Below are 24,821 nucleotides of genomic sequence, written 5' to 3'. Positions count from 1 at the left end.
GCAGGCGCACTTGCCCCGTAAGGCCCCGGAAGTGGTGGGGCCAACGGCCCGCCAGACTTTGGCCGTTCTAGCGCCTGCGGTGCCCTCCGGGACCCGACATTTGTCAGAGAGACAGCATTTCCTTGGCGTCAGTCAGGGTTGTCGCGCAAGAGATAAAGTCGGAGGAGGTTAACGAACCCCTCGAACGCGCCAGTAAGTAAGATGGCGAGAAGGGCAGGCGAGAGTGGGGCCGATCGATAGCGCAGCGCTCGGCGCCTCGCCCTGTGCGCGTGCGCAGTGAACGTGCGCTCGGAGCGATCGATCGGACAGATTTCGTGCCTCCATTTTTCTGGGAGAGAGCGGGAGACCGAGAGAGCCGGACTAGCGGGTACTGGGGGGCTGGGATGCATGGAGAGCGGCTGGTGCGGTCCGGTGGGGTCTTCACGGGACCCCCGGAAAAACGAGCGCGGCGGGAAGGCCCGATAGTGAGCGGGGTGGCATGCCCCCTGAGTTGCCAGGCTCGGCCTGCACACCCCTTCCTCTTCCTCCAAGGCCTCGCTCCCATCCTTGGTGCTCTTCTGTGGCGGGACGGTGGCGGAGCCTAGTGAGGGGGCGTCTGTGTTCTCGCCCTGGTCCCCCCTTCCAGTTCCCGGGTGTAAACAGTTTCTAGGTCCTGTTCTTCCTGACCTCGGGCCTCGCCTGCAAACTGGGGATGGTAATTAGGCACCTACTAGTGCAGGGAGTGAACGTTCTGTGAGAATTGAGAAGCGGGGCTCGGCCTTTTCTTTTTGAATCTTTGTACACGCCGTGATGCTCCTGTCGTGAGTGCGGAGACGGGATAGAATAGTGGTTAAGTTCTGGGCTCTGGTCTGCGCAGTCCTGGCGGCCACTTGACGAGTTACTCGGCCACATTTTATTTTCAGTTTCCTAACTTCTTTGTGCCGATTTCGTCATCTCTATCGTGCCCTAGTGCTGTCTGCACAAGCATAGATTTATATACATTTGCTTCTACATGTGCTTGAATACTTTGAATGATTTCATTCAATGACCTAATGCTTGTAAAGTGCTTAGCACAGTGTCTGGCAAGTGCTTACAAACGTTAGCTGTTGTTAGTAACACCCATCAGTGCAGCACAGTGAGGACTCAAGCTCTGGGGTCAAATACCCTGAGTAAAGATCCAGGCTTTGCTATTTACAAGCTCTTTGATCCCATGTAAGTTAACCTCTCTGGTCCTCATGTTACCTATCTCTAAAATAGGATTAGGTGAGTATTCAGTGAGGTAATGCATATTAGTTGCTTATGTGATGGGTGTCATACACTACACTGAATGTCTAGTTTTAGCTAGTTTGTCATTAAGCTTTTAAGGAGCACTAAAGGTAGTTGTTAGGAACAACACAGTCTCTAGAGTCAAACCATCTGCATTCTAGTACAGGTTTCTGCAAGCACTAGTCGTGGGACCTTGAACAAGTTACTTTCCCTCCTCATCTTTAACACGATCACATTGCTTCTCTTACAGGATGGTGTTGAGGATTAAGTGAGACAAAACATAACGCTCAGTAAATGTTAACTATTCTCATTATCAGTAGCTTCAGTTATTCTCCGGAGGGAGTTAGAAAACATGGTTTCCCACTTCTTTCCTATAACGCACCCCTCCTTCCAGAATCAGTCCCTGTAAAGTACAGGAATACCAGGCAGTGCTGGTGTTACTGCTTACTCCTCTCCTTTCTTGTATTCATCCCCCCACCCTGTCTCTCTCTCTCTCTCTCTCTCTCTCTCTCTCTCTCTCTCTGCCTTATACTCTGACTTCCAATTTCTTGTCTGCCTTCGACTTCTGTTCTTTATTGCTGTTCCCAGGCTCCCGTGCCCTTCTGATAGCTGTCCAGACATACATACACATACGAATATTGATTTTTGAAAGTCAAAGTTATCTGCTGTCCACCAGTTGGAGGTTTGTTTTTTTTTTTTTTTTTGCATAAACCAGAAACCATCATCTACAGTTTTCATTTTACTTTATAAGAGAGAGCTTAAAAACTTGGAAACCAATCCAAGTGCGCTTTTTTTCCTTTTTTTTTTTTTTTAAGTTTATTTATTTTGAGAGAGAGTGAGCAGGGAGAGGCAGAGAGAGGGAGGAGAGAGAATCCCAAGCAGGCTCTGCAGTGTCAGCGCAGAGCCTGATGCAGGACTGAAACTCACAAACCCTGAAACCATGCCCTGAGCTGAAATCGAGAGTCGGTTGCTTAACTGACTGAGCTACCCAGGCACCCCTTTCCGTTTTTTATACTCGTTTTGGCCATACCCTATTTGCCAATATTTTATTAAGCAATTTGTTTTTGAATCTTTCCAAGCATTCAACTTGATTTAGTTTTCATAGCGTGGTGGCTTGTTTGCCCTCATGTTTTTATTTACTATATAATTAAGTTATATAATTTAACAAAGTTGGTTACCTTAAAACATGTTTTTTTTTTAATTTGTTTTTTTTTTTAAATTTTTTTTTTCAACGTTTATTTATTTTTGGGACAGAGAGAGACAGAGCATGAACGGGGGAGGGGCAGAGAGAGAGGGAGACACAGAATCGGAAACAGGCTCCAGGCTCCGAGCCATCAGCCCAGAGCCTGATGCGGGGCTCGAACTCACGGACCGCGAGATCGTGACCTGGCTGAAGTCGGACGCTTAACCGACTGCGCCACCCAGGCGCCCCTTTAATTTTTTTTTTAATGTTTATTTATTTTTGAGACAGAGACAGAGCATGAACAGGGGAGGGGCAGAGAGAGAGGGAGACACAGAATCTGAAATGGGCTCCACACTCTGAGCTGTCAGCACAGAGCCCGACGCGGGGCTCAAACACAGACCGTGAGATCATGACCTGAGCTGAAGTCGGACGCTTAACTGACTGAGCCACCCAGGCGCCCTTAAAACATGTTTTAAGAATGAACATAACTCAGGGCGTCTGGGTGGCTCAGTCGGTTGAGTGGCCGGCTTCACTCAGGTCGTGATCTCATAGTTCATGGGTTGAAGCCCTGCGTCAGGCTCTGTGCTGATAGCTCAGAGCCTGGAGCCTGCTTTGGATTCTGTGTCTCCCTCTCTCTCTGCCCCTCCCCAGCTCACTCTCTGTCTCTCTCAAAAATAAATAAACGTTAAAAAAAGAAAACTTTAATTTTTTTTTTAACATTTACTTATTTTTGAGACAGAGAGAGAGCATGAACAGGGGAGGGTCAGAGAAAGAGGGAGACACAGAATCTGAAACAGGCTCCAGGCTCTGAGCCGTCAGCACAGAACCCGATGCGGGGCTTGAACCCACGGACCGCGAGATCATGACCTGAGCCGAAGTCGGCCGCTTAATCGACTGAGCCACCCAGGTGCCCCCAAAAAAGAAAACTTTAAAAAACAAAAAAAGAATGAACATAACTCAGAGTGCCTGGATAGCTCAGTCTGTTAAGTGTCCGACTCTTGATCTCAGCTCAAGTCATGATCTCACAGTTGCAGGATTGAGCACTGCATCGTGGATCCTGCTTGGGATTCGCTCTCCCTGCCCCTCCCCTGCTTCTGCTCTCTCTCTCAAATAAATAAACTTAAAAAAAAAAACAAAACATAGCTGACATTAGTAAACATACAGCTTACCTGGTGGAAACAGTAATGTCTAGACATTCAACAATAGTAGCCATCTTCCCTACTGCAAAAAACAGTCGGTATTTTCTTAACAGAAGAAACAGAAGATTCTGGGATAGCAGAATAGAATAAAAGTGGCAGGTGGGTAGTATGACAGAGAATAGTTGATGAAAAGAAGTTCTGTAAATAGTTGCTGGTGCGATTTGAGTAATTTCTGTGTGCTACTATGCTCAATGCTCTGCACGTGCCATCTGTTTTTACCTTTGCTAACATGCTTAACAGCTGAGGAACCTGACCTCAGGAATGAGGTCACTGACCGAAGATGATGCAACTAGCAGGGCCGGGACGGAAGCCCCGCCGGTCTGCCCAGACTGCTGCGTGGCTTCCGTGATTTACTGGTGCCTCTGCCCTTCACCATCCCTGTTTTCTCCCCTTGCAGCTGCCAGGGAGATTGTCTTCGTCTTCTCCGAGATGTACAGAACCAAAGTGGGCTTGAAGGACCGCCAGCAGCTGTATAAGCTGATCATTAGCCAGCTGCTCTACGATGGCTATATTAGCATTGCTAATGGCCTCATCAACGAAATCAAGCCGCAGTCTGTCTGTGCGCCCTCGGAGCAGCTCCTACACCTCATCAAACTAGGTAGCTTGGGGACACGTGGATGGTTTGGTGTTTCAGAGGTCTTCACGATCAGAATTTTTCCCAATGATTTTTGTTCAGTCTTAGTGCCTAGTATGTGTCAGGTACAGTGGTAGGTACTGAAAGGGTAAGCAAACCCCAGATTATGAAGATTTCAAACCGGCTGTAGCCCCAGGATCTCTATGAGAATTATCTGGAACATTCTGTCATTGTTTTATTGACTGCAGATTTCAACTCACATGTCATCTCAGAGTCCTTTTCACTTTTTTGAAAATAACCCACTATCTTCCCCAGACCTCCCCAGTTATTCTACAACAACAACCCCATTTCCTTCATGACAGAATCACTCTCCGAAATGTACTTCATTGTTTCAGGTTGTTTCCCACACGTCTGCACCTTCCCCAAGAAAGGACAGCACGTGCAATAAACATCAGGATCTCTGTCTCGTTCAACAGTACATCCTGGTGCTTGCCTGGGCTGTAGAAAGCACTCTATAAAATATAGAAATCCCAATATGTTTACACCCTTTGACTTAGCAATGCCAGTTTTTATGGTTTTTTTTTTTTTAATTTTTTTTAATGTTTATTTTTGAGAGAAAGAGACAGTGTTTCGAGAGAAAGAGACAGAGTTGGGGGGGGGCGGGGCGCAGAGAGCAAGGGACACACAGAATCTGAAATAGGTTCCAGACTCTGAGCTGTCAGCACAGAGCTTGAGGCGGGGCTCGAACTTGTGAACATTGAGATCATGACCTAGGCCAAAGTCAGACACAACCGACTGAGCCACCCAGGCGCCCCATGGTGTTTTGTTTTGTTTTAATTTAAAAAAAACAATGTTTTTTTCATGTTTGTTTCTGAGAGAGACAGAGCACAAGCGGGGAAGGGGCAGAGAGAGAGGCTCCAAAGAGTGGAAGAATCCAAAGCAGGCTCCAGGCTCTGAGCTGTCAGCACAGAGCCCAATGTGGGGCTCAAACTCACGAACTGTGAGATCATGACCTGAGCCAAAGTCAGACGCTTAACCAACTGAGCCACCCAGGTGCCCCTAGCAATGCCAGTTTTGAGAATTTGTTCCGAGGAAATAAAACAAAAACAACTGAAATATCCAACAATAAGAAATTCGTTGTGAATGTTCTTGTATCCTCAAATTGGGTCCAACCACACGATGTAGATAAAAATTACACTGGCCAGGGGCGCCTGGGTGGCGCAGTCGGTTGGGCGTCCGGCTTCAGCCAGGTCACGATCTCGCGGTCCGTGAGTTCGAGCCCCGCGTCGGGCTCTGGGCTGATGGCTCAGAGCCTGGAGCCTGTTTCCGATTCTGTGTCTCCCTCTCTCTCTGCCCCTCCCCCATTCATGCTCTGTCTCTCTCTGTCCCAAAAATAAATAAAAAAAAAAAAAAAAAAAAATTACACTGGCCAGATTTTTATTCTGTTTGAGTAAATGAACAAGTAAGTTACAACATGTCATATGGTTTGGTTCTATTTTTTTGCAAGAATTGTAACAACTGTGCATGGAGAAAGGTCCAGAAGAATTCATCCCACCATTTTAACAGTAATTATCTTTGAGTAATCTAATACAAGGTCATTTTTGTGTTCATCTCTATTGCTAATTTTTCTTATACTAATAAACATACTGTTTATATGGTACATGAAGTTATTTTTCAATTTAAAATGCATTTTCTTGAAAAACTTGTTTATTTAAATATCAACAGTCTTTCAACTACGTTTCACTAGTGTTAGTGCTAACAGTGTATCTGTCTTAATGAGCCCCAGAGCTGCTACTAACAGATCTCAGCACTAAAAATATTAAAATTCAGAACGAGAAAAAATGGGCAGCTTAGCTATAGAACTGCTTTTTTTGAGTTTCTGTAGTCGTCGTTACAGTAGAAAATTTTGGAAGCAAAAAACGGGGAGGTGACATGACCTATTGAGCCTGACCTTCCGCAGTCAATGTTATATTGCCTACGGTGTTGTCACTGAACATACACCCGGGTTGACATATACATAATTTTGTGAAGGGTTAAGTGTCAGGCCACTCCAAGACAGAGTAAGTTGATGTTGGCCAACATCTTTCCCAGTTTGGATCCAGAATTTTGTCTTGGCTTTTTAAAATGACATTTTTGCATGCACTTAATTTTGGTTCATTTCAGGAATGGAAAACGACGATACTGCAGTTCAGTATGCAATTGGTCGTTCAGATACAGTGGCCCCTGGCACGGGGATTGACCTAGAATTTGATGCCGACGTCCAAACTATGTCCCCAGAGGCTTCAGAGTACGAAACATGCTATGTCACATCCCACAAAGGCCCCTGCCGCGTAGCCACCTACAGCAGAGACGGGCAGTTAATAGCCACCGGATCTGCCGATGCTTCCATAAAGATACTTGACACGGAAAGAATGTTGGCCAAGAGCGCCATGCCAATAGAGGTAAAAATCCCAGCAACGTACATACCGTCTGCCTTTCGCTCGCTGCTCGTCGGGAGAGTGAGAGACTAGTTTAGACCAGCTTTAACACAGCATAATCGGGGGCTTTGAGTCGGATTTTGCCCTTTGAGCATCTCTTTTCTCGTTGGTCTAGGTCATGATGAATGAGACTGCACAACAGAACATGGAAAACCACCCAGTGATCCGAACGCTTTATGACCACGTGGATGAAGTCACATGTCTCGCTTTCCACCCAACGGAGCAAATCCTTGCCTCTGGTTCCAGGGATTATACTCTGAAGTTATTTGATTATTCCAAACCATCTGCAAAAAGAGCCTTCAAGTACATTCAGGTTAGGAATGTTTAGAAAGGAGCTATCCAGTTTCTTCTTAAAAGCAAAGAGCACTTATTGTATGACTGTTCCTGTTTTTAAAGTAGCCTCAGGGATCATCTTACAAAACGAAGCAGCTGCAAGGACGCGTGCTGCAGGTGGCACAGGAATCAGTGTATTGGCCCGTGGTTCCCACGCTGTCAAGCACCCACTTTCTCTGGTCACAGTTTGTGCAACAGGGGCTCAGAACCTGTGTCACTCTTTCAAAGTCGCAGATCCCTGTTTAAAGGTGAAACAGTCACTTCACCGAAGTGTAACTTAACGGGAATCAAAAAATTATTCAGTTGAAACTCTCAGACGTTTACTGGAAAAGTGATACTGCAAAAGTGATATTTTGAGTATACAGTAAAGAAATACTAATGTTTTAGTAGTGGCTTCCACCTTTTAGTAATTGAACTGAGTTTTTTATTCCTTATTTGGAGCCGTAGGACAGATTAAAGAAGCTGTCCACACGTACAAGTTGTGTTTATCCTCATTCGTTAACATGTGAAACTATCCTAGCTTGATGATGTTCCATTCTGAGTTCTCCCAGTGCTCGTTTGCAAATGACGAAGCTCACTTCCACGGTTTTGGGAATATAATCCCACCAGTAGCTGGTTTTTAAAATCTCTGTTCTGGGGCGCCTGGGTGGCGCAGTCGGTTAAGCGTCCGACTTCAGCCAGGTCACGATCTCGCAGTCCATGAGTTCGAGCCCCGCGTCGGGCTCTGGGCTGATGGCTCAGAGCCTGGAGCCTGTTTCCGATTCTGTGTCTCCCTCTCTCTCTGCCCCTCCCCCGTTCATGCTCTGTCTCTCTCTGTCCCAAAAATAAATAAACGTTGAAAAAAAAAAAAAAAATTTAAAATCTCTGTTCAAATGATACCTTCACGTATTTTACAAAGTTCGTTGTTCCTTCTTCTGCCTTGTAACATCTGATCGTTGTTTTATGTATTCTCTCCGTCAACCAAATATTTTCCACATGTTCTCTGCATTTAATTATTCACCACCACTTAATGTGTCTGTCCTAACAGGAAGCTGAAATGCTACGCTCTATCTCTTTTCATCCTTCCGGAGACTTTATACTCGTTGGGACTCAGCATCCTACTCTTCGGCTTTATGATATCAACACGTTTCAGTGTTTTGTCTCTTGCAATCCTCAAGATCAACACACCGATGCTATATGCTCCGTTAATTACAATCCCAGCGCCAACATGTATGTCACCGGTAGCAAGGACGGCTGCATCAAGCTGTGGGATGGTGTTTCAAATCGGTGCATCACAACCTTTGAGAAGGCGCATGACGGTGCTGAGGTTTGTTCTGCCATTTTCTCCAAAAATTCCAAATACATTCTCTCCAGTGGAAAAGACTCCGTAGCTAAACTTTGGGAGATATCAACAGGACGAACACTGGTCAGATACACAGGTACGTGAAAAGTTGCTGTTACCTTTTCTGTAGCATTTTCTGGCTTCCAGAAGAGAGCCACACGATAAATGTATGCGTTGAGCAAGGCAGATGTTACACCTCTTTTAGGTAAGAAAGCAAGTAGTTTAGCCAAGGCTACAGTTGGTAAGAGCTGGAAATAGAACCTTAGTTTCTGAACTGTGTTCTTCTCAGTACGTCACAGCTTCAACTAGATGTGAGTCTATGCCAGTAACATTGAGACTCTGGTGGTCCGTTTGTAGACCAGTGGTCTGCCCTTTTCCCTCAGAAACATAAAAGCAGTCCAGAGACAAGGCGGAGTCAGTGGATCTCAATGAGTGTACACATTAGGGAAGGAAGGCGGAGAGGGGCCATCTAGGCCTGTTCATCAGAGAGCACAGCTACCCTGACAGTTACTTGGTAATGAATGTTGTCAAAATATTGTCTTATTCTTCTGTTCCTTGGAGCAGCAAAGGCTGTTGTTTGGTAGCAAACCTCCAGGAAAGTTCAACTAGTTTCCTCTGTTGTGAGATGTTTGTGTCCCACACTAAAATCACCATCACCAGAACTTTAAAACTCTACAGGAAAACACCACCAGGACCGCCTGGGTGGCTCAGTCGGTTAAGCATCTGACTTCACCTCAGGTCATCATCTCACAGTTCATGGATTTGAGATTCGAGCCCCGCGTCGGGCTCTGTGCTGACAGCTCAGAGCCTGGAGCCTGCTTCGTATTCTGTGTCTCCCTCTCTCTCTGTCTCTGTCTCTCAAAAATAAACATCAAAAAAATTTTTAAAGAAAGAAAACCACGCCGTCGTAAGGGCTCAGCTGTTACGGCAGTCGCTTCTCCTTTTAGAGAAGATTGAAGAGGCGGGGACGTCGGAGCCACCAGGGTGCAGCATCATCCACCTCACATCCGTCTCCTGGGGACACTTTGCTTCCTGCCGTCCCTCTCTGGCTCTGACACAGACCATACAACTAGCAGGTCTTAGGAAGCGTCAGTTTCGTCCTCATTCTTGGTCCTTTGTTGGAACGCTTCTGTAGGGAGCTATTTTGAAAACCTTCCTCTAATTATTACTGTTAAAGGGCTGCGTGCTTGTTGCAAAAAGAAGATGCAAAAGTGGTCAAAGTAAAAGTGGGCGGGCCGTCTCCATCTTCAGCAGTAACAGCCGCCGTCGGGTGTGATGTGTGTGGAGGGCACGCGCCAGATTCTCACAGCATTTCTTATGTTTGCTTTGTCCTGTGAACGGCAGAATGTTTTATGCTTCTGTGGGGCTGCCTGGTTTGCTTCGGCAGAGAATTGGGATTTGATTTTAAAGTGAGATTATACTGAATCGATATGCAAATTCCCTCGTTTTCTAACTCACAGGCTAAGAGCCCATCATACCAGCATGTTTAGGTCTGTGTTTCCAGTTTTAATGTTTAGTTAGAATTCAGTGGGTTTTTGAAATACTGAAGGAAAAAGAAAAGCTATCGAGCATTAGAAATTTCAGTGTGAGAAATTAATTCAGAAGACTAAATTAAATGCTGAGCTAGGGACACCGTGTAGCACGTGTAACAGACACCTGCCAGACACTGGGCAGTGAGCTCAAGGAGACAGAGATGACCATCAGTTCTACAGACCTAAGAAATGCACGTCAGAGTTTCTTTTTGTACTCCCCAGAGGCTAGGAATTTAAAAGATTGATATTCTCTCGTATTGAACAACATTTGGGGAAGTTACATACTTCGTTGTTAAGGAGTGCTGATTGGAAACCTTCTAAAGGGGGGTTGGTGTCACGAATCCTATTTTTCAGCATACGTATATATTTTGGACTCTTAGAAATTCAGCCTAAAAAGATTGCTGGCAGGTATGCCCACGCACACGTAGAAGGATGTCCGTCCCAACATAGTCTCGAAGAGGGGAGCGTTAGAGACAGCAGAAGTGTCCACCAGAAAGCACCGAGGGCACTCTTGTCACGCGTCCTTTTCACAGCGTGCGGCCCTTAAAAACAAATACAGGAACATTTGTGAGCACGTATGCCACTGGATGTGCCCTCATGCCAGTCCTCGCAACATCGTGTGGGTTGGTGCTGTAATTGTCCCCCAGAGAATGGAAGAGAAAGGTAAGGCTTAAAGGTGCTACGTAATGTGTCCGTGTTCACGTCGCTAGTAAGTGATGAGCCCAGATCTGATGCCAGCGCCTCTGTTTTTATCCATTAAGCCGTATTCCATCTTGATAGATCTGTGCTACCCTGCTGTATAAAAATAGCATATGATGTGAGCTCCGATTTACAGAATACAGAGGTATTTACAGAGATATTTAGAAAGGATTCATCGAAATACTGACTCTGGGTGTAGAATTATCAGGCGGTTGTTCTTTTTGACTTTATATGATATTTTAAACATAAAGTCTGTATTTTCACGGTCATAAAAAAGCCTAGAGCTTCTTTTTGGAGAGCAGACATTCAAACATCCCAGCAATTCTGTTCTAGGAATTTAATCCTGAGGAAATAGTATGTTCGGCATAAAGAATTTGTCAGCATAACTTGCAACCAGATGCCTCTAGCAGGAAAAGAATTACTAAATAGTAAGGGTGCTTCCAGATGGTGGTGTATTTTGCGGCCAGTAAAAAACACAGAAAAATGTACCTAATGAAAAGTTGGTTTAAACTATGACAGAAATGACCTATATGACACGGCACCGATTTTCTATTTTTTATTATTTTTTTTAATGTTTTATTTGTTTTTGAGAGAGAGCGAACACAAGCAGGGGAGGGACTGAGGGGGAGGGGACACAGGATCCAAAGCGGGCTCTGTGCTGAGAGCAGCGAGCCCGGTGTGGTGCTCGAACTCCCGAACCACGAGCGGAGTTGGCCGCTCCACCAACTGAGCCCCCCCACCCCCGCCGGGTGCCCCTGTATTTTTTTTTCTTAAGATGCCCCTGTGCCTGGAAGTACATCGGGACGTTGACGGAGTCGGCTGCCTCAGGTGGTAGGTCGGTGGCGATTTGCTTCTTCATGCTTCTGTGGAGGCTCCAAAATTATACGATAAATGCGTGTTACTTCTGTTTTAAGATGCCGTTTTTACATCGACAGGGTAACGAACAGAAGGACGGCAGCGTGAGGGTCTAAAGTGTAGCCCTGGGAGGCTAGCCCTGCCACTCTGACCCTTAACCTCTCGTGTCCGCGCAGGGGCCGGCCTGAGCGGGCGGCAGGTGCACCGGACGCAGGCCGTGTTCAACCACACCGAGGACTACGTGCTGCTGCCGGACGAGCGGACCATCAGTCTGTGCTGCTGGGACTCCCGTACCGCCGAGCGTCGGAACCTGCTCTCCCTGGGCCACAACAACATCGTGCGCTGCATAGTGCACTCGCCCACCAACCCCGGCTTCATGACATGCAGCGACGACTTCCGAGCCCGGTTCTGGTACCGGCGATCCACCACGGACTAGCCCACCTTCCTTGCCCGGGGTTCTTTTCTCGAGGACTGTGCCCCTGCCCCCACCGGGTCCCGTCACCAGCTTCGGTAGTAAGTCACCGCGCCATCCGGCGGTTGTGCCGCCACCTCTCCGTCCTTGGATTTGTACAAGAGAATCTTTTTTTACCTTGATGCAGAATCATGGTGGGAAAAGCGGGAAACGCAGATCCGTGCGGTGGCTCTGCATTCACTGATTATCACAGTGTGATTTTCATCGGTTTTGTAAATACAGGACTCGCCACTTCTCTTGAATCTCTTGACCATTTGAGGAAAGGTAGAGTTTTAAAGTGCTTTCTAGATCTCAAGTGGATCTGTCGTGAGGGATTTTCATCCGGTGGTTCTGTCGACTTCTGTGCCTCTTCTACACACACCCTCTTTGTGTCTTTCTTTTCAGGACACATTTTGGCAGGTAGGTGGGCCGTTTTAAGACCAGTTTAGAGAATCCATCAGTCCTATCCTGAAACGATACCATTCTGATAATAAAGCTCAGATCTGCAACTTTAGTGTTCTACCTTTTTCACGTCAATAAAATTAATGGCCAGTTTTTCCCGAAGATTTCTGGGAAATGTATCTTTCGTCGTACCTCCCGCGTTCTCCTTTCATTGCCCGCAGTGCTTCTCTTCAGCAAATATTTCTGATAAGGTTATTACCAGCAGATGGAAAGCATAATTGAAGATAAAGCCAATCTAATCAAAATTCAGTGAGCCCGCCGCTGCTCTCCGACCATAGCTTATTTCACAGATGATTACTATTGATTGACTTTGTTCTTACATAATTTTAAATCTTATTTTTCAGTTCTCTTCAGCATGAATCGTTCACTACTCGTCGTGGATGCACGTGGCAACTATGTTCTTGGAAGATTTTTGCAATTAAATCTTGATCGAGGTTTTTCTTGAAACTTTCTAATTTAGAAAGTGACAGTATTTCTCTGGATTCAGCTCAAGCTAGGTGAGGGGACCCTAACCTCCCCTCTGCCAGATAGACTTTGGTTTATATTTATCCCCGAGTGCAAATACCTCATGTTCTGGGTAGGAATACCTAGAGATATAATCTAGGGTCAGTTGATAAAAATACTAAAGAGATTGATTGTTTCATTTTACAGGAACTTTCAAATCTTCTGAAGTTTATTGCCTAAAAATTCTGTGTGAGTCATCCTCCTTAAGGATCATTTCACCTCTTTGGCCTGTGAAACCATTTGAAGCATTCTTAATGTGTTAAATCCATTTTCATTCAGGTTTCCAAAGCTGTATTTTTTGGTCTGTAGTGAGTTTAGATTTATTTTTGTTTTGTGTCCTGATTCTCCAGTATTTGCACGTGACTGTCGGTGCTCCTTTATAGGATGAGAAGAGACCTGCTGAGTAGGAACAGGAATGACCAGTTCCATAAGGAAATTACAGAGCAAAAGTCCTCACTTCTTTTTCCGGCTTTTCTTTTGCTTTCCACGTACGAAATTACAGCAGAGGCTGAACATGTTCCGCATTCCTCTGGTCTAGCACATGTGCTAGAATGACCACATGGCACTCCTGATTGAAGCTCCGCTGGGTCTTTTTAACTGTTCGTGAATTTGAATAATGATGCCTACTTTTTCCAGTTTCTGGAATAGTCTCAGCCATGGATCTGAAGTTTCAGGACTTCTGTCTACAAGATCAAGATACTTTTCTGTGCTTCCAAAATAGACACATTTTTTCTTCTAAAAATCACATCAATATTTTGAACCGGTAAGAATGCCGGGAATATTACATGGACTCGGCATCAGCATGTCATTAACTGTCCCATGTGACACCTGGTTTTCAAAAACGGTGAATGATAGGAACTTAGAACTTCTATGTTATTTTTTAAAGATATGTGATTTCTAAAATAAACTTTTTGTATATAATGGTAATTTAAAGCTAGTCCTTTTTTTTTTTTTTTTGGACCTTGCTTTGAATGTTTACATATTTGAACATGTGTTCTCCAACAGCAGTCATGACTTTGGACTGGAAACTTTCATGCTCTTCTTTTAGTGTTTGATTCTAGAAGTACGATTTTTATAGCAGATCTCCTTTAGCTATGTATCTCTTTTACTCTACAAATTTAAAATCTAAAAACTTTATAATTCCATTTCTTACGATGATTCAAAGAAACCAATCTTTTACCTTAAACTTTGGTTTCCCTTCGGAAGGGCAATGATGGGGGGAACAGCCTCAGCTGTATTAGCGACATGTTAGGTAGTAAGGCAAGTCATTTCAATGTCACAGCTTCCTTTTCTGTGATTAAAGTGGTTAATCAAAATCATCCCCAACATGCACTCAATCAATGAAGTGATTTTTTTTTTTTTAATTTTTTTTTTTTTCAACGTTTACTTATTTTTGGGACAGAGAGAGACAGAGCATGAACGGGGGAGGAGCAGAGAGAGAGGGAGACACAGAATCGGAAACAGGCTCCAGGCTCTGAGCCATCAGCCCAGAGCCCGACGCGGGGCTCGAACTCACGGACCGCGAGATCGTGACCTGGCTGAAGTCGGACGCTTAACCGACTGCGCCACCCAGGCGCCCCTTTTTTTTTTTTTTTAACACAGCAAGATATAAACAGATTTGGGGGAAGACTTCTGTTTCTGAAAATACAGTGGACCAGATACTCTAGAGAGCCCTTTCAATACACACCTGTTTAGAGTTTATTTTTAATCTCTAAATAGATGGCTGAGCTAGCAAGAAATTCTCAGGCAGTTCCTGAGAGGCAGAAACATCCAAAAACCACAAATCTAGACCTTCAGGACCGATAGGGCATCCAGCTGAACCAAGGGCATTTGTCACTCCCCTGGAGCCTAATGATTTCTGAGCTCTGACCACAAGGTGGGAGCTTTGATCAAGACCTACAAAGAAAGGTACCCCCTACCCTCCAAGGGGTGAACTTGCCAAAAGCCCTGCCTCCAGGAAAGAGGACACCTGCCTGCCTGGGTGCTGGCTCAGGTTTGTGGGGCAGATCTTAAGGAGAATCCCATCTATAAACTATTTGTCCAAGTAAGGTGGGAACGACTCACACTACCTATGTGGCTTGGAGAAAAGCCAGCTGAGAATTTAAAGCAATTCCCATTGACGGTGGCCAAAGACACCTGACAGAAAGAAGCCAGCACAATTTAAGGAAGAACACCTCTTTCCCCCAGGCCTCCGTTCTCTCAGATACAGATCTAAGAATCCGGGGTTCATGATCCAGTATGTGAGGAAACAGCCGCCATGATGAGAAGCAGTAGAAACTAGAGTCGCACTTGGGGACTTGGAATTCGCAGACACACGATACGTGGGTGTGTCCGATATGAAGATCTCAAACAGGACCCAGGACAGAGACTAGGAAGTGACCCGGTGGATTGAAACAACAACAAAACCTTTGGGAAAACGGTCATTTCTATAGCGTTCATTCTTCATGCCTTTGGCCTTTTTTGGGCGCTTTTCTCCGCCTTCCAACTCACTTGGCGGGCATTCTAATCTGTGAAGCCTCTTTCCCACTCACGCTTTGGTGAATTTACTCTTCGCATTCTGGCTGCTTACCCCACCATGAGGCGTTATCCTGGGGCACCATTTTCTGCCCTGGGTTTTCCGGTGCTCCCTGTTAGCACCCGGCCTTCCCCCCAGCGGCACCTCGACACCTGCAACGTTTCCTCTGCATCCTGTTTCTCAAGTCTTGCTCTGGTTCCTTTTCCCTCTCAACCTAGGGGTCAAAATTTAGGTTTTTTGGGGTTTTTTTTATTTTTTTTTTAATGTTTGTTTATTATTGAGAGAGAGAGAGAGCATGAACATGGGAGGTGCAGAGAGAGGAAGAGACACAGAATCCGAAGCAGGCTCCAGGCTCTGAGCTGTCAGCACAGAGCCCAATGTGGGGCTCAAACTCACGAACCGCGAGACCATGACCTGAGCCGAAGTCGGACGCCCAACTGACTGAGCCACCCAGGAGCCCCTCAAAATTTAGGTTATTAAACTGAGTCAGCACTGACAATCACTGGAGCTGTAGAATCCCAGCCTTCCCTGTTTTATCTGTACGTTAGGGAATTTAGCTGAATTTGGTGACAATTGATGAAATTCTACTTTGACGAAAAGAGCTGTATTAGAGGTATCTTCATGAGGTTACAACTTACTGGATTATCAGATGATTTTAAAGCCGTGCAGTCTGACATTTCCTGCCAAGCCTTTAATGATCTGGATATTCTTCACCTGGTGTCCAGCTGCACTTTAAAAAGTAAGGTATTGGGGTGCCTGGGTGGCTCGGTTAAGCATCAGACTCTTGATTTGGGTTCAGGTCATGATCTCGCAGTTCATGGGATCAAGCTCCGTGTCGGGCTCCACGCTGACAGTGCAGAGCCTGCTTGGGATTCTCCCTCTCCATCTCTCTCTGTCCCTCCCCCACCCTCAAAATAGATAAACATTAAAAAAAAAAAAAAAAAGTCAGGTACTGAGTGCCTAGCATTCAAAGACTACCGTCAAGGAGCTTGATAGCTAGAGGTTCATGTGAAAACAGTATAAGGCATACCAAACAACAGTCCATGTACAAAAGCAGTCTTCCTTCCTGCGCATTTATTAGGAGCTCTAGGAGTGAAGTGATCAGACGCCCTACGTTTTGAGGAGAAAATTCATCCAAACTACTGTTCTCAGTAGCATTTGTTAAGGGGGAAAAGATTACCTCATTAGAGTCTCTCGTACTTGTTTCCCTTGAACTCTCTAGTTGTTTCAACCTTCAGTCAGTGGGATATTACGAAAGCCACCCAATTTCCCAGAATAGTGAAATCTTGCAACGTTTGTGCACAGAAGGATGCATTTGCCTTAAGTAAATACGAATGTCTAAGGGCTTTCATTCAGAAAAATGACAGGACAAAACACCAAACTGAGACGCCAGGCCCTCATTCACAAAATACCACACTAGGTATCCAGGTAGGAGTGAGTCTGTTTCATTTCAGGATCAAATCTATGGCTTTTGTGTCTTCCTTTTTGTTTGTTTGTTTGTTTGTTTGTTTGTTTGTTTTGTTAGAGCAGTGGGGAGGGAGAAAGAGATTTTTTTTTTTTTTTTTTTTTTTTGCATTTATTTATTTTCGAGAGACAGAGAGCAAGCAGGGGAGGGGCAAAGAGGGAGGGAGACAGACTCCCAAGCAGGCTCCAGGCTCTGAGCTGTCAGCACAGAGCCCGATGCGGGGCTCGAACCCACGAACCCTGAGATCATGACCTGATCCAAAGGCGGATGCTTGACCGACTGAGCCATCCAGGCACCCCAGAGAGACAGAGAATTTTAAGCAAGCTCCACACCCAGTGTGGAGCCCAACACGGGCTCAGTCTTATGGCCGTGAGATCATGACCCGAGCCAAAACCAAGAGTGGGACGCTCAACCGACTGAGCCACCTGGGTGCCCCTACATTCTGTTTTTTTAATTTAGGTTTTTCCAAAAAGAAGAGGAGGAGGAGGAGGAAGAAATGCAAATCACAGCATTCCAATCTGCATTGGGAACTCCAGGTCAGCCCTTCAGTATTGAGAAGAACCACCGTCACAAGTTTGCCAAGGTGGTGGGAACAGTTCAAACTGGACCAGGTGTGAAGTCTACCTTTTTTCTAAGAGACTTGAGTCTGGATTCTGCCTCAGTCACATCACTGCATGACCTTAAACAAGTTTGTCCATCCTTTTTTGCTTTCTTTCAAATATATGCAAGAATCAATCATCGAGTAAAACAATGGTTGCCAGGTCCCCAGGGTACAGGGGACTGAGGAGTGACCACCGATGGGTATGGGTTTTTTTTCTAGGGCAATGAAATATTCTCAAATTAGAGAATGGTGATGATTGCACAACCTGAATATACTAAAAGACGCTGAATTGTACTCTTTAGAAGGATGAATTTTGTGGTATGTGAATTATATCTTAATAAAGCTTTAATTTTTGAGGGGCGCCTGGGTGGCGCAGTCGGTTGGGCGTCCGACTTCAGCCAGGTCACGATCTCGCGGTCCGGGAGTTCGAGCCCCGCGTCGGGCTCTGGGCTGATGGCTCAGAGCCTGGAGCCTGTTTCCGATTCTGTGTCTCCCTCTCTCTCTGCCCCTCCCCCGTTCATGCTCTGTCTCTCTCTGTCCCAAAAATAAATAAACGTTGAAAAAAAAAATTAAAAAAAAAAATAAAGCTTTAATTTTTTAATTCAATGTCAGCAGCACAGTACAATGAATTTGCATGTAGCCATCACCCAGATTCCCCAATTTGCTACTCATAGCCAATCTTATTTTATCTATACCTCTATCCACTTTCCCCTCTCTTATTTTGAAGCAAATCTTGCATTTTTATCCATAAATATCTCCGTATATATCTGTGAAGGATAAGGACTTAAAAAAATTTTTTTTAACATTTATTTATTTTTGAGAGAGAGAGAGAGAGACAGACAGAGCACGAGCGGGGGAGGGGCAGAGAGAGAGGGAGACACAGAATCAGAAGCAGGCTCCAGGCTCCGAGCCGTCAGCACAGGGCCCGACGTGGGGCTCGAACTCACAGACCACGAGATCATGACCTGAGCCGAAGTCGGACGCTCAACCGACTGAGCCACCCAGGCGCCCCTGGGACTTTTTGAAACAGAATCATAACATAATAACATCTAAATATACATGGAAGCACCAAGTTTAGGTTAACAGATTCCCACCCTGGAGACACGAACCTCAGCCTTAGCTCAGTAGTGCCTCCACGTTCCTTACTCGAGATGCTGCCCGGCCCGTGCCCACCAGCACAGAGGCGCAGGTAGGGCCAGAAGAAAGGGGCGAAGAGGCACACGCAAGAAAAATGCCCAGATTCACATTCAACCACACGGAAATCATCTGCCATTTTGTAGAGCCTTTGCCTTACAAATATGACTAGCTATATGCATTGCGAGAGTGCTGTGTTAACGATTTCTTTGTCTTACCTACAAATAATGAGATAAAGTGCTTCTGCTAGTCTGTCAGTCATTCATAACTTCAGCCCTTGTGACTCATTACTCTTTCCTCTGAATCTGCTTGCTTTCCTTAAGTGGAACTTGCTAATTCCATCTCTCTCTCTCTTTTTTTTTTTTTTTTATTTTTGCATATTCATGGTGTTACAGCTAGGAACACTCTACCCTGATCTGCCCCCGCCTCTCACATCTTGCCTTCCCCATGAAGACTTCCCTAAATTACTCCCCATCCTCCCGTCTCTGCCTTCTCCTCCTGGGATCTCCGCCTTGAACTTGTCGCTAAGTCAGTTCGTCCTCACTCTGCAGGGTCACTGTTCCCTCCCTGTGATCTGCTCCCATCTGCAACACGTCAGTTACTCGGCCCCGGAAGTTAACTTCCAACAACGATGCCCATTTAAAACATGGATTGTCTCAGCCAGAAATCAGTCGGCCGTGTCCACAAGTAAACCCTTCCTGGTGCTCAGACTCGTGAGGACTGACTGCTCAGCAGTGGGTGCCACGCAGACCAGTCAGTGAGCGCAGCACTTGCAGGAAGGTAGCAATGGGAGACACCACCCGTCGGAGGTGCTACCTGAGGCAGGTTCGGAAGAACGGGTGCCAGTCTGTTTAAATGAAGTAACGTGAATGTGCCCCGCAAGGAGTCTGCCTCCCTGTATATGTCTTCCCTCAACGTTGAGGAGGAATTCAGGGAAAGTAGAAAGACCGAGCAAGCAGTGTTGAGCTGCACGAATTAGCAGTGTGGCTTCAAGTTCAGACAGTGGGTGGATGAGATTTCAGAGATAATAGAATTGTACTGAGAGGTGCTCAGCACGGCCCTGGTACAGAGTCAGCACCCAGGAGATGTTCATGGTGAAGCTTTGTGAGCAAAGACCAGGAGGTGGGGTGGGTATGGGGTGAGAGCACGGAGGACTGTGCCTCCGAGGAGAGATGTGCTGGGACCAGGTCCTTTAAGGCATTCCCCTTGACTTGTTTTCTCCCGGCTGTCGGCAGGACAAGTTTAGAAAGCAGGAAGAAAGAAACAGCCACCGTGGTCACAAATTTGTCCTAGTGGCCTCTCATCAGGAAAACGAGCTTGGTGTGTCAGGTGGGAGTTGTTCACGGTGTTTGTGGGATGAGAACGCAGAGCCTTCCTACACCGAGCTTTGAAAGTAGGAACTTCACCCTACAAAGCAGAAGAGTGGTTTTTTTTTCTTCGTTTGTGGTTTCACATAGCAAATGTGTGACACTCTCTACTTATAGACCAAATGAGATGCCAGGCATCGAAGAGTGAGTGTGGCCTGGATTTCTGTCCCCTCTCCGTCAGCCCTTTCGTTTTACTCTTATCGCGCTTTGCAGAAAGTTTGCCTGCTGGGAGAATCGTTGTGACAATTTCCCGTGTTGTCAGATAGCTCCATAGAATTCAGTTTCTGAGAACCAGCCCAAGGCATGCAGTGACATTGCATAATCCCTCCTCTGAAGCCAGAGATATCAGCCGGAGAGCTCACGGGAGCTGTTTCACACCAGCATGAAGGGAGCAGAGATCATGGATGGCACGCCCAGGGTGAGTGACGGGGGGCCGTTCGGATGGGCAGTTCACCAAACAACCGGTTGTGGTTAAGGACAATGACTGACTTTAGTTCCAAGTTTCTAATGAAGTCGAAGGGTGAATACTAGTAACATGTAGGTTGGAGATGGAAAAGTTTACTAGAAGTCTAAGTGTGGAAAAGAGGGGTGCTCCAAAGCCCCTGACCAGTTGGATTCAGAGACGGATGAAAGTTACTTCTCGCAGAAACCAGTTCATGGGGTTGAGAACACAATCCATCCCGTTGTGTCCGCTCAGCTTCCAAACAGCTTTCCCAGCAAGATGCGGGTCTTGGCCTCAGCTCACCCTGACCTCTCCTCTCCCTGGACCCTGCAAACACTTAGTGTCCCTCCCAGGTTGATTCCGTGCTCCTTCCCAAGAGCAGAGTCCAGATCTGGCTTCAGCCTCCCCTGCTGAGTCCACAGGGGGCATTCTGCATGCCATTTCCCGGTAATTTTTGTACTGGTACGTGTGAGTGGGGCTCAGGTCTGTGGCATGAATCAAAAAAGATTCGCTGTCTAGAACATTGTAATGGCTGCTTAAAAAGAAAAATGGCTCAGACGCAAAGAAAATAAAGCTCAGGGATTATCTTGCTAGACCTTTTTTAAACCTTCAGTCGTGCAGGAAAGAAAATGAAACAATTACTAAATGGGAAGCTTGTTTATATGAATTAAATATATGCTGTTGATTATTAAAGTAATACTAATGTATGTCACTAGTGGAATTTATGGCTGAGTAACCCATGACCGCCTCTCTTGTATGGATCGTGTGTAAATATCGAAGCTACCCTAGAATTTTGTGCCCACTTTTTTTTTCTTTGAAAAATGTTTAAACCATTGGAAAACTGGCGGGGGGGGGGGGAAGTAATTCAGTAAACCCCTGTATATCCTTCACCAATATTCACTGATTCCTGGCACTTTGTCACATTTGTCTGCATCTATTTGTGTATATTTACACACACACACACACACACACACACACTTTGTTGTTGCTGTTGCTAAGCCATTTGAAACAAATTGTAGGCATAATGACCCTTCACCCCCCCTCCCAAAACATCAACATGTGTCCCCTAAAAACAAGGACGTTCTTCTACACAACTCCAATATGATCACACACAAGAAAATTTAATGTTGAATTAATAATGTCCTTCTAACAATCAGTCCACATAAAGGCAGTAAGTACTTGGGCAAGAACTCACGTCTTCAACTCCTAGTCCACAGGCAACCTCAGCAGAGGGTTTCTTGGGCACCCCTACAGAACGGTCGACGCCCATGTGAGATAATACACTGTTTAAAAGGCTTTATTATACAAATGGGAGCAGTAACTGATCCATTGTCGAGCTTCTTGCCTTTCACAATTAACAATACGTATTAGAGTTCCATTCGTTTTAGCACAGTTGATCTCCTTGATTATTGTTCATTAATTCTCTTTGATCAAAGGGTCACACAATGCTGTCAGGGGTCATAGCACGTAACTGGTTCTCTGCTTTGGTGCATTTTGCTTTGAAGCACCTTCATGTTCAGCCAAGGGGACCCAGAGCACCTCTCGTACCTTGAAGGTGGCCTGGGGACAGTGGGTGGTGACCAGCGATTGCCCTGTCACGCCGTCCCGTGGTGCTGCTGCTTTTTGTCACCCGATGGTTTCATGTCGGTAGAGCATTCACCTTTGTGTAGTTGTCTGCTTTTCACGAGGTTTTCCTTAATGTCTTATAAAACCAAGAGAAAACTGAAAACTAAACTTGCTGATACTAGTGATAAGAAATGCTGGGCTCACACAGTACGGTTGCAACAGACGTAGAAGTCCTCATGTGTGGCAAAGTGGTCCGTCTAACACCTCATCTGTTGACTTACTGGACTGTAGCTGATTGATTCCCTGTTCAACTCCATTCAAGAAAGTCAAGTCTAAAAGACAGGGTGCATGAGTGATTTTATTACATGTAAATCTTTGTTTGGGATTTGGGCAGTTTCAAAAAGTGCCTTATTTATGAGAATGGAGCCTGCATGTACTTTAGCGATGCAGTCCCATTTGTTACAAATTGTGTTGACTTCTGAATATGCATGTGTGTGTGCACATGTGTGCAGATGAATACACACCATTAGAAGTGACGTTGAAATTAGTACCTTTGTCTCACTGGGGTACATGTCCAGGAACTGAAGGAGAATCGCAGAGTCAGATAAGCATGGTATTTGTTTTCCTTCGCTTTCTGAGAATTTCTGAAATGGTATTCTATTTTATTATTTTTTTAATGTTAATTTTGGAAAGAGAGAGAGAGCGAGCGCAAGTCGGGGAGGGTCAGAGAGAGGGAGACAGAGGATCCCGGGTGGTCTCGGCACTGATGACAGAGAGCCTGATGCAGGGCTCAAACTCACCAACCTCAAGATCATGAGCTGAGCTGAAGTCAGATGCTTAACCAACTGAGCCACCCTAAAATTATCTTTTAGACCTACTTTCTGAAAGTATTTTCTCTACAAGCTGCACTTTCTGTCTTTCGTAAACGTGACGCTGTGCTCACTTGCTTTTCTGAAGGGAGTTTTCAAACAAGTGTCTGTCCCCTCATTACTAAAGGGTGCATGTCCAGAGAATTGATCAAAATAATATTTATTTAAAAAAAATTTTTTTTTAACGTTTATTTATTTTTGGGACAGAGAGGGACAGAGCATGAACGGGGAAGGGGCAGAGAGAGAGGGAGACACAGAATCGGAAACAGGCTCCAGGCTCTGAGCCATCAGCCCGGAGCCCGACGCGGGGCTCGAACTCACAGACCGCGAGACCGTGACCTGAGCTGAAGTCGGACGCCCAGCCGACTGAGCCACCCAGGCGCCCCAATATTTATGTTTTAAGCACATTTAAATACTCTCAGATATTCTTAACAGTTCAGATTCAGCCTCGATTAAAGAGCAAACACCCTCTGGCTGTCTTACATCCCAATCCTGGGGGTACTGGTCGTAGAGCCCCTCAAGGAGGGTCGCGGTAAAGACTTAGAGGTAAAGGCGCCAAAATTCTTAGACTCTGACAGACCCAACGGCGATGTGTCTCCCAGGGGCGCAGGCTGCACTTACTTCAGGGCTTCTGGGCAAGAGCGCTCAGGACCTCGGGACCTTGTTTGTGGGTGGGGAGCAATGACAGGTTCTCCTTGTGCCTTTAGCACCTCTGAATGGGAAGTAAGACACTTTAACTCAGTCTCTGTGGAAGAAGGGCAAGAGGGAATGTAGGTGGAGAACTTACCGGGGCCACGAGGCGTGCCTGACCCCCTCCCCACAGCCCCCCACCACACTGCCCGCCCCTTCCCCTGCCTGGGAACATTCATGTAGGGGCGTTGGGTCCCGTGGGTCCTCCCCGCCAGCATCTTCCACACTCGCTCACTCGCTCACTCACACGCTTGCTCAAGGCCTTTCTGGACCGCCCGTCCAATCGCCTCCCACACCTTCCCTGGTCTTTCTCATTCTCCGCCTCGTCTTCATTTATCGACATCTGACATCATCTTTCTCAATCGTTTGTCCCTTTTATCATCATGTGTCTTCCCCTCTGGAGAGTCAGCTCCTCCAGGGACAGAGCTGGGCTTCCTTATTCAGGGCTGCGTCTCCAGTGCTACGGCAGTGCCTGCGCTTAGTAGGTGCCCAATAAACACCTGGAGTGTGTGTGAATGAATGGGAGGTCACGGAGAGTGCAGATGGAGCTCTTGTGACATCGCCCTGCCCTGCCACAAGGTCAGACACGGCACTTCCTAGTTGTCACACCCCTGGGAACCGAGGCTGCCCGGCTCTAAGCTCCCTAACCCCTACCTGGCCCCGACCCGAGCCACTCAGCCTAGATTCTCGGGAACTGGCCCCCTTCCAGCTCCCATGGTCAGATGTTGCCTTAGATCTAAACCTTTGCAGCTGAGGTCAAGGTCACAAGGACCCGTGGCCTCCCTCCGACCGTGTGCAGCAATTCCATTGCTTCACCTGCCCCACAAAACAAAAGAGCCCAGACACCACAGCCAGCTTGAAAACACAATTCACTGCCCACTGTTTAGCCATCCATCCGGTGTGCAGTTATTGGGCCCTGGGGTTCAGATGATCAACACATTGCTGATATTTTAGTGGAGTCAGAAAGTTAGTAAATGAGTAAATGGACACCATGATTTCAGATGGTGCCGACTGCCATGAAGAAAAATAAAACAAGGTGATCTGACAGAGGTGATGGACAGAAAGGGCCTCTCTGGAGTCCTGAATGATGACAGAAGCATTCAGGGCAAAAGAAACAGCAAATGCAAAGGCCCTGTGGCAGGAATGAATTCAGCATTGTGGAGTATCCACAGAAAGGCCAGTGTTGTTGGAGCAGAAGGACCAAGGGAAAGAGTGGGCAGAAATGAGATCAACGGGGTAAGCAGGATCCCGTCCACATAGGACCTTGTCAGTCCTGTAAGAAGTTCGAACTGCATTCTAACTGCAAAGGAAGCCACTGGCCTATTTAAAGCAGGAGA

The 24,821-nt window shown here is 46.1% G+C and overlaps 2 protein-coding genes and 1 long non-coding RNA gene across 8 annotated transcripts in view; all 3 read left to right on the top strand.

The window, feature by feature from the left end:
- Positions 1 to 63: 63 nt before the first annotated feature.
- On the top strand, positions 64 to 13,762 carry CSTF1 (cleavage stimulation factor subunit 1). 3 transcript variants are annotated; one of them, XM_030309350.1, is made up of 6 exons: positions 64 to 192; positions 4,025 to 4,225; positions 6,365 to 6,642; positions 6,794 to 6,991; positions 8,039 to 8,429; positions 11,595 to 13,762. In XM_030309350.1, exons 2-6 carry the CDS (start codon positions 4,057 to 4,059, stop codon positions 11,852 to 11,854), a joined length of 1,296 nt encoding a protein of 431 aa, XP_030165210.1. In that variant the 5' UTR covers positions 64 to 192; positions 4,025 to 4,056; the 3' UTR covers positions 11,855 to 13,762. The 3 variants fall into 3 exon arrangements, with proteins under 3 accessions (XP_030165210.1, XP_030165212.1, XP_030165209.1); XM_030309352.1 differs by lacking the exon at positions 64 to 192 and adding an exon at positions 262 to 367 and having other exon boundaries at positions 12,676 to 13,762; XM_030309349.1 differs by lacking the exon at positions 64 to 192 and adding an exon at positions 262 to 367.
- Positions 13,763 to 14,421: 659 nt separating this feature from the next.
- Positions 14,422 to 17,770, top strand: LOC116737971. 2 transcript variants are annotated; one of them, XR_004343347.1, is made up of 2 exons: positions 14,422 to 15,156; positions 17,275 to 17,770. It is a non-coding gene; the product is annotated as an uncharacterized LOC116737971 (long non-coding RNA). The 2 variants fall into 2 exon arrangements; XR_004343348.1 differs by lacking the exon at positions 14,422 to 15,156 and adding an exon at positions 16,238 to 16,778.
- A 2,068-nt stretch (positions 17,771 to 19,838) lies between these two features.
- The window catches only part of CASS4 (Cas scaffold protein family member 4), a 37,873-nt gene continuing 32,890 nt past the window's right edge, over positions 19,839 to 24,821 (top strand). Inside the window, exon 1 of one of the 3 annotated variants that reach the window (XM_030309342.1) lies at positions 19,839 to 20,335. In XM_030309342.1, the coding sequence (XP_030165202.1) occupies positions 20,300 to 20,335 (36 nt within the window). In that variant the 5' untranslated portion in view covers positions 19,839 to 20,299. The remainder of the gene's footprint in view (positions 20,336 to 24,821) is intronic. The other 2 variants (XM_030309340.1, XM_030309339.1) reach the window with 2 other exon arrangements.

The sequence above is a fragment of the Lynx canadensis genome, chromosome A3 (assembly GCF_007474595.2).
Source record: "Lynx canadensis isolate LIC74 chromosome A3, mLynCan4.pri.v2, whole genome shotgun sequence".
NCBI classification, from domain to species: domain Eukaryota; kingdom Metazoa; phylum Chordata; class Mammalia; order Carnivora; family Felidae; genus Lynx; species Lynx canadensis.
Note: the sequence above shows the minus strand (reverse complement) of the source record. Positions and strands in the feature narration are given on the sequence as shown.

Coding starts and splice junctions, on each gene's coding strand:
- CSTF1 (XM_030309350.1), top strand. CDS start 4,057: ATGTACAGAACCAAAGTGGGCTTGAAGGACCGCCAGCAGCTGTATAAG. Junction 6,643..6,793: donor AGAGCGCCATGCCAATAGAG/GTAAAAATCCCA, acceptor TCGTTGGTCTAG/GTCATGATGAATGAGACTGC. Junction 6,992..8,038: donor GAGCCTTCAAGTACATTCAG/GTTAGGAATGTT, acceptor CTGTCCTAACAG/GAAGCTGAAATGCTACGCTC.